General features: G+C 56.4%; 1 protein-coding gene across 2 annotated transcripts; it reads right to left on the minus strand.

Annotated features, from left to right (window-relative positions):
* Positions 1–264: 264 nt before the first annotated feature.
* ALOX15 (arachidonate 15-lipoxygenase) lies at positions 265–8215 on the minus strand. Of its 2 annotated transcripts, none has more exons than XM_041000878.1 (14): positions 8007–8215; positions 6577–6781; positions 6212–6317; positions 5985–6107; positions 5737–5840; positions 5371–5531; positions 4734–4877; positions 3566–3781; positions 2332–2418; positions 2059–2228; positions 1806–1927; positions 1157–1257; positions 858–1025; positions 265–771 (listed from the first exon to the last, which is right to left on the minus strand). In XM_041000878.1, the coding sequence occupies exons 1-14, from the start codon at positions 8139–8141 to the stop codon at positions 592–594; spliced, it is 2022 nt and encodes a 673-aa protein (XP_040856812.1). In that variant the 5' UTR covers positions 8142–8215; the 3' UTR covers positions 265–591. The 2 variants fall into 2 exon arrangements, with proteins under 2 accessions (XP_040856812.1, XP_040856813.1); XM_041000879.1 differs by having other exon boundaries at positions 6212–6293; positions 8007–8212.
* Between the last annotated feature and the right edge of the window lie 649 nt (positions 8216–8864).

The raw sequence follows: 8864 nt of genomic DNA on the forward strand, positions 1-8864 counted from the left end.
CCATCACTTGTTCATTTGCTTCATTTGTCATTTCCTATGGGAGCGCTGACATGGAAGCATTATTGTGTCAGAGGATTGCCCTGTGCTGTGTCTAACTTCAGGACATGAGCTAAATCCTACCAGGTGAGAAAGAGAAACATTTTCTATTGTTGTATATTCTTTTGCCAAGACTTTATTTAAAATAGCTTGCTCTGGATTATTGTGTGTGTGCGTGTGTGTGTGTGTGGCCATTAGTCTGAAAATACCTTTGTGTCATTGGTTTTCGGTTCAAGATAACATTTATTCATAAAACATGTAGCATGCGTTATAGTATGATCCAACTTAATTCTGGACTTTGGTGCAATACATGTGGCTACTCTTGGCCATCTGCGAGAGTTGAAGAAGCAAGGAGGGAAACAGGGAAGGAGGGAGGCAGGAACCTTACAATGTTCTGAGTACATGGTGCTCACCCCAAAGCTTAGGCAGTCAAGGAGAAGGGGAATCCTTTTAGGGGAGGGTGGGACATGCAGAGAGGGTAGGGTTTGGGAGGGCCTGTGGCTGGCTGGAAGGGATTGTAGGAGTCAGGGGCAGCAGTGGAGGGGAGGAGGGCACTCAGATGGCCACGCTATTCTCCACCAGGCTGGGCCGCAGGTATTCGTAGGGTATGTCCAGCTTTTCATTCCGGACCTCGATGTCCTTATCCATGGCAGCCAGTTCCTCCCTGAACTGCTGAAGCACAGCCTTGGGCCCAGGGCCTGAGAAATACTCCTCCTGGTGCTGGCCCACAGGCACCTGGTGGGGAGAGGAAATGCAGCTTGGAGTCACATGAGCCCCACTCTGCCATGCCCAGTGTCCCCAGTCCCAGCCCTGGCTCTCACCATAAAGGGCTGGCGCCTGCCCAGCTGCCAAGTGATGGACGTCTGAAGGGAGGCCTGATGGAAGTTGGGTAATGTGGCCATCACCATCTGCAGCGTCACATCTTTGGTGGTGGGTGGGGGCATACGCATGGTGCAGGGCGTGTTAGGGATCCAAGTGTACCAGTCCAACTTAGAAGAGATGAAAATGTAAAATCAGAGGCCTGCCAGCTCTAAGAACACCTTAGCCCACCTGCACGCAACCCCATCTCCAACTCCAAGCCTGATGTTCTCAGCTGCCCCCACCTCCATCTGCTCAGTACCTGGCCCAGGTGGACGGAGGAGTGCTGGCCAGTGCAGGTGAAGATGCACATGGTGATGAAGTGGCAAGCCTGTGCCACAGACTGCAAAGAGGTGGGAAACCCTGTGAGGGAGGAGAGGAGCCTGAGCTGGGAGCTGGGAGTAAGGGCAGTGTTCGGGGAGACTGAGACACACAGAGCAGAATAACAGGTGGGAAGGTGCCTGGAAGCTTTGTGGAGACTGACACAGACTGGGGGCTGTGGGAGGACAGGGAGTTGAGTGCAGAGGAGGGTCCTACTAGGTGGGGTGCTAGCGCTGGTTCATACTGTGTCACGCAAGTCAGCAATATCTGTTTCTCAGGCATTCATGAGACTGGCTGACCTCACCCGGGTGGCGACAATGAAACACGGACACCATGGAAATGGGCTATCACAGCAAGCAAGGGCTCAGCCGCCCCAGAGCCGCTGATTAAACATCTGTGAGTGCCCAGTGGTTCTACAGCAGCTGATGCCTGGAGGGTTCTTCCTCCAGGACTGGGATGGGAGCAGGACTCGTGCCCAGATGAGAGGGCATGAGAACTCAGGCGGCGTGTGGGAGGCCTGCCGAAGACCTGAGGAGCATTCCAGGGAGATGTCTTGTGTCCTGAGCCCTCAGGACAAGAGCCCCTCATACCTCGGTCCTGAGCCTTGAGCAGTCCAATTTCTGTGATCTCGTGACACCAGTTCTGCAGCTCAAGGTCACCTTTCACCGCCTCGTCCGTCTTGTAGTAGAGATCCACGATGCCCTTCACATAGCTGGGGACGTAGAGCAAGACAGACACGGGCAAGAGAGTTGAAACCTCCGCCGGGCCAGGCCTCAGGCTTCCTATTCCCTACCTGCACCCGTGCCTGCACCTGCACCCCACCTGTTTCCCCATTTGACTTACCGGGAGGTGATTTCCCAGAGCCGCAATGCATCCTGAGCATAGAAGGAGGACGGGACGTCCAGCAGCCCCCGGTCAGCCAGATCACAAGGGGGGCAGAAAGAACGATAGGTCAAGAAGGCCTTGCAACGCTTCAGTAGCTCCACGTGGCCTCCGCCGCCTGTGCTCACCACCTAGGGGAGCAAGAACCAGCAGGCAGAGTCAGACCCATCAAGCTGCCCCGAAGCCAGAGGCGAAATGGTGAGCCCCTGGGATGTCCCCACCCATTCCCCTTACCTGGTCAAAAATCCCATAGTCCGAGACCAGACCATTCCGGGCCCGTACGTTGATCTCCAAAGTGTATCGCAGGTGAGGGACCATCAACTGGCAGGGGGAGCGGGGAGAAGGGCAGAGCAGGGAAGGACCAAGTGAGAAGACACAGCCCTGAGGCTGGGGCAGGGGGAGGCCCTGATACCCAGAGTTATCAGCACATCCCCCTTGGCCTGGCGGTTCCACACAGCACCTGCCAAGCACATCCTCTCGGAAAGAAACCACCCCCCTTTGCATAGGTTTAGGCCAGTGTTTCTGAAATCCTTTCTTCTCTGTCACACCAATGAAATTTGGAGAGCGTTTTTTCCCCTAATCTCACCTCCCCCTCATGAAACTGTAATGCTACATAGATACTGTGTATCGGTGTACCGCTTTATACCTGTGCCTTATATATTAAACACAGGAGAATGTTTCTATCCCTCCCCTCTCATAATTCCCCTAGTTGCAAATGCATGGACCCACCTCACTGGGGACACCTGGTCTACCTCCAGAACGCCACCTCCTCCATCTTCCCATTGCCCAATACTATCCCCTTCTTCTTATTCTTTAAGCAAGCTGAGTTGTTTCCTGCCTTGGGGCCTTTGCCCTAAGTGTCCCTCCACCTGATACCCTGAGTTTCCTTCACTGACTCACAGCTGGCTCATCACCGCCCCATTCCCCCTGTCATCTCTTCAAGGTGGCCTTTGTCACATGGCCATGCTTTGCTGCCCTTCACCAGCTGAGCATGCTACAAGTCAGGCTGTTGTCACTTTGTCTTATGGAGCCTGTACATCCCAAAAGATAGGGACTTTGCCTAATTGATTTGTGACCAGAAATCTTGAGTGGCTGTTGTCATGGAGCAGGCAACCTCTGTGTATCTCAACTAAGGAAAGACTGTTCTATCTATGAGACCCGATGTGGGCCAGGGCCCCTCTAACCAACCTGTGCACTCTCCCAAAACTCCTTAAAGACCAACTGAACATTATCTGTTATATTGTTTTGCTGTGCTTCATGCAACCATTTTCTTATCCGTTCCCCAATCACCTCCACTCCCTTGGGAGGTGACCACCGGTGGCGCTTGCTGAAGATGCAGGGCAGGCCCCGCCCCTGTGCCAGTACGCTCCTATCTCCCATTGGTTGGCGCTGCCCAGCCCCTGACATTCCATAGAGCATTGGAGGGGCACCAGGGCAGCTGACAGGTGAGAAGGGAAGCAGGAGTTACCTTGAAGACGGGATGTACAGATGGGAGACATCTCATGGTAGCCACAGTGAAGACCTCAGCCATCAGGTGTCCCCTCAGGAGATGCGACTGCAGCTCATGCATCTGAAAGTCAGCGCTGCGGACCCAGCACTTGGCCAGCAGCCAGGCCATCGGGGGATCCGTGGGCACAAAGAGCAGTGGCAGTGGCGAGGACGATCCGATTTTGGGCAGTTCCAGCTGGAGTGGGGACAAGGCCCGGGAAGGTGGGCAGGAGGAGGACAGAGGACCAGGGCCCCTCCCACTTCCTCCCCTGTCTTCATCTTCCTGTGGCTTTCCCATCCCCTCCTGCCCACTGGGTCCATGAACCTGGAGCCTGCTCTGCCTTCAGCCTCCCAAGAAATTGTGCCTCCCTAGCTTTCTCCAGCCTCCACTTCTGCTCACAGTGGACACATATCCTTTATCCCACTGTCTTGTTTAGAATTCTGGCCATCTTTCCCATCTTCCCCTTTGCTTGTCTCTCTTCTGCAACTGCCTGGCCTGTCCCCTTCCCCAACCACTCCCTTTCCTCTCTGCTTCAGTCCAGGCTAACTGAATCTGCTTCTGCATGCCCAGGCACCTTGCCCATCTATCCCCAAAGCCACTACCCACCTGCACCTTGAGCACTCTGTCATCAGCACCAAACCATGAGACCTGTCATCTGGCATTTAGCATCCCCTTCCCCAACTCCTCGTGACCACAGCTGCCTGCATCATTGGCTCACAGCTCCTCTCACAACAGCCTTTCCCCCCAATAGCCCACCCCACCCCACTCCACCCCCACATTTTGGACTCGTTAGTGTGGTTCAGGCTGCTCCCCACACACATTATTTTCTAGCATCCCAACCGAGCTGTCTACCAGGAAACTCTTCCTAAGTTCCTTGCCCCTGGAGACAGGTCTTTGCCCTCTCACCTGCTTCATCAAGCCCTGGGCATCTTCCAAGGACCCCTCCACCTCCAGGATCCCTCCAGGATTGCTATAGTATAGGAGTTCAATTCACACTTGCCCAGTCTGGCTCTCTAGCTGGAGTTCCAACCGCTCAAAGTCCAAGACATGGCCTGCTTCCCCACCCCAGTGCCCCTTGCGAGGTCTCTCCCAAGACAGTAGCTGACGAACTCAGATGCAGCCCCTCCCCAAGCCACCAGGCGCTCACCTGGATGACCAGAGGCATGAGTTTCCCATCAGGCTGCAGTTTCAGCATGACAAGCGGGGCTGCCAGGTACTGCTGGCAGGTCAGGATGACATTGGCCTTGATGTTATCCAACAGGGAGAAGTCGGCTTCAAACAGCGTGTTTTCCTGGATGTGTGAGAGAGGCGCCAGGGTTGCAATCAGTGCCCGGTGTCTTCTCGCCACCCTGATGGCCCTGTGGGACCTGCACCAGCTTTGTACCGAGGGTGGAACATGTGTACACATGGCCCTTAGCAGCCCCCGCTTCACACAAGAGGGAATTGACAAAGATCAGAACACCTCAGATACCTTATGCACAGCAGAGCCATGATTCAAATCCCAGCCAGTCAGGATTCATTCTCTCTCTCTCTCTCTCAACCACAGCCCTCTGTTCCTAACACTCTTGCTCTTCAGTCTTCCCAAGTCCCTGCTGCCACCCAGGCCCAGCTGTGTGTTTCATCTTCAGTCTGCTGATCATCCCACATCCTGCACCTGCTCTCCACCCTCCATTGTCCTCGTGAAGATCATGGAGCTGACCTTCTCGGGACTGCTTGCCTTGGTGACCAGCAGCCAGTGGGGCCCTGCAGTCCTCACCCACCCACCATGCCCTGCACTCTGGTACCTTCAGCTCCTTCTCCAGCTGTGCCTTCAGTGCCTCCATCCCCGGAGGAAACAGGAGGCGGGCAGGAAGGCAGGTGGAGCGCCTCAGCAGCATGGGGTTGGCGCCGTTGAGAAACTGGTACCCGAATAAAGCATCTTCCTTCCAGGAGTCCCGTACCCGCTCTGGGGATGGCAAGCACTGAGCTCACTGGGGGCCCTGAGCTCCTTCCAGTGACCCTACCCCCAAACCATCCTCCACCTGGTGCCAGCCAATCAGAGGGAGCCAGATCTCTGGTCTCCCACTTCTGGTCCTCTCTGAGTTGCTGGGATGGGGCGGGGAGTGGGGAGGAGGGGGACTGAGAGAAGTTTCCCAGTGAGGAAGACTGACCAGCCAATTTGCTCCGCTCACACCAGAAAATCCTTTTGAAGTCATCTAGATCATTCCAGTGTGCCAGAATGTTCAGGGAGTCCTTCACTGCCAAGCTTGCCAGCCTGCAGGGGAGAAGGAGAGCCGGCCAAGAAACTGAGAGTTGTTGGTGGAACTGAATGTCATAGCTTCCGGGCACTGCGCTGGTCCCGCGGCAAGCCCTGCAGTCCCCACCATCTCCCACCAGCCCCTTCCCTTTGCTATCTCACCCCTGGGCCAGCGAAGCCTCGAAATCAATTCGCTTGTCCTCCAGAAATCGCTCGTTATCAGGGAGGTCGGTCAGTTTGGACCCAGCCATGCCCAGGATTAACCCATCCTTCCAGTTACCCCACCTGTTGGGGGTAGAAATGAGATGAGGCACAGTGACCCTAGGTACACAGACTCCCAGTGGAGCCCCGGGAACGAGGCAGTGGAGGGCAGGAGGGATGTTGCTCACCGATACAGCTTCCTCCTCTCTTGCAGCTCCTCTTCCCGGTGCTTCCTAAACAATCCTTGAGAATCACCCACCACCGTGCAACCTGGAAGCCCAAAGGCGCGCACCGCTGACTCCCTAGGAGCCACACCCGGACCCGGCCCATCCCTGCCTAGAGCCTGTCCTCAACGGGTCCCCACCTCCTCCTCGCTCTGCACCTGCTCCGGCAGCAACCCGCCTCTTGACAACTCTCAAACCTCACCCTGGGGCTCCCAAGGCCATGGCGACTCCCGCCACCACCCCCACCCTCCACCCACCCCCGCCCTGCACCCTCTGTGCACACGCAGCACCCGCTCCCCAGCTTCTCTGGCTCCCCGCCCAGCGCTCACCAGTGCCCTCCGGCAAGCTCAGGACATTGTTGCCCACTACCCAACGGTAACAAGGAAACCAGAACTCGTTGTCAGAGGCCCCGGAGCCCCGCACGGAGATCCAGTTGCAGAACCAGGCGTCCTCCTTGAGGAAGTGTCTTTTGCGCACTTTTACGAACAGCAGCGGCCCCAGGAACTCCGAAACATCCTCCTTGAACTCCTCCTCCTGTGAGGCAGAGGCGGCTCAGCATCAGCGGGGCTCGCTCTGGGACGCTTCTGCTGAGCCTTCAGTGCACAGGAAGCTTTCTGGACCAGAGCGGGAGCGTATCTCAAGCAGCTGGCCTCAAGATCCCTATTCCCTGTCCCAGTCCAACTATGGAGCAAAGGTAGGGAAACAGAAGAAGACAGGACGCCCTCCTTCCTTCCCTTTTATTCCCCTTGCCCTGCGGGAGACTGGAAAAGCCCGAGCCCCGCACAGCTGAGTGGGGGAAGACCCCCTCCCAGGCTTGAGATCCCCCCAGGGGACTCAGTTTGGGGAAGACGATCGTTCTGGCTTCTAAAGCTCTGGGAGCAAAAGACCGGTGAAGGGGGGATGAGGACCACACAGGTCTCAGGGGGACGCTAGTGGTCGCCAGAGGGCATCAGGGCACCGAGGTCAAGGACTGAGCCTCGATTAGGTCTAGGCGGGGTAGGGAAGGGATGGAGAAAGGAGGGTGGAGTGATCCCCAAGAGGCAAGGGAAAGATCTCGCTGGGATGCGAGCCCCCCCCGGGCCCAGAGGCACGGGTGGGAGCTGGGATGGCAATGGGAATGGTGAGTTCATGGAAGGAGAGGAGAATGCAGGCTGGGTGAAGGCCAGGTAGAGCAGAGCCCACCGAGAGGTGCGTTGGAGGTGGAGGGCATCCCCTGCCTCTTTCCCACCACCCTTCCCACAGCCCGCCCACAGCAGGGTTGGAGATCTGGTAAAGGAAGAGAAGTCTTTAAGTCACAGCTTTAAAATAATAATTTTTAGAAACAGGCCAGGTGGGACCCAGCGCCGTAGTTTAGCGGCTGAAGTCCTCGCCTTGCAAGCGCCAGAATCCCATACAGGTGCCAGTTCTAATCCTGGCAGCCCCACTTCCCATCCAGCTCCCTGCTTGTGGCCTGGGAAAGCAGTAGAGGACGGCCCAAAGCCTTGGGACCCTGCACCCACGTGGGAGACCGGGAAGAAGCTCCTGGCTCCAGCTTCGCATGGTGCAGCTCTGGTGCAGCTCCAGCCATTTGGGACGCTGAATGAGGGGCGCTCAGAGATCAGGGGCTCAGGTAGCGCAAGAGCGTTCCCTCCTGCGGGAACCTGGCATCTCCTTCACCTCCCCTCCTTCCTGGCTCCCAAAAGAGGAGCTGAGTGCATTTCTGCCCTGGAATATAACCAACCCTAGCTCTGGGGTGCAATCCCTCTCTTGTCCCGCTCACCGTGTCCCGCGACGGCCGCAGGCATGTCCGCAGAGCCGCCTCCCCGTGCTGGCCGACCAGCCACAGCTGCACCTGGTTCTGGGAGCCCGCATAGATGGAGACCCCAGTGGACACACGGACGCGATAGACACCCATCTTGTCCAGAGAGGTATCGCTCCTGCAGATGAGGGGACGCGTTAAATAAGAGTCCGAGACACCGTCCCCCCACCCTCACAGCCTCCCCACCCCATCTGGGGCCGGATCAGGGTGTGGGTGGCGCATTTCCAAATAACCCCGCCTAACATCGCTCTGGGGGCCCCACTGGGTCCCGCAGCCCAGTGCACGGCCTCAGCTGCCCCCAAAGGCGGGAACAGGACGTGCAAACCCCAACTTAGTGGAAGGGGGATGGACCGGGGCGCAAATAGGGATTGGGGCTAGAGAGGAAGCAGCATACCACGTGGCCTAGCTTATCCCAGGTTGCCTTCGCCCAGGTTGCCGTCCCCCGCCTGACACACTCTCTCTCTCTCTCTCTCTCTCTCTCTCTCTCTCTCTCTCTCACACACACACACACACACACACACACACATTTTTGGACTCATGTGTCCCCAGAACCCACAATGCCGTTTATCTGGGGAACTTCCTGCAGGAACGCTATGCGCCTTTGCAAATTCTTCTTAAACTTTGCAAATTCTTTAATATTGCTGCCTTGGCAAGTAACTAGGTCAAACAAAAGACAAGGAAAACTCGTTTGTGAGGCATATATTCTATTGAAATCTTTGTTTTCTGGAAAAGTATATGACTCAGAATTCAGAAGTTGACCCCCTTCCCCCGCAAATGGGTTTTTGCTCCCTTTCTCCGTTCCTTGGAGCAGGTTCCGTC

This window comes from Ochotona curzoniae, unplaced genomic scaffold (genome assembly GCF_017591425.1).
Source record: "Ochotona curzoniae isolate NIBS_2020 unplaced genomic scaffold, NIBS_Ocur_1.0 scaffold_2453, whole genome shotgun sequence".
Taxonomy (NCBI): domain Eukaryota; kingdom Metazoa; phylum Chordata; class Mammalia; order Lagomorpha; family Ochotonidae; genus Ochotona; species Ochotona curzoniae.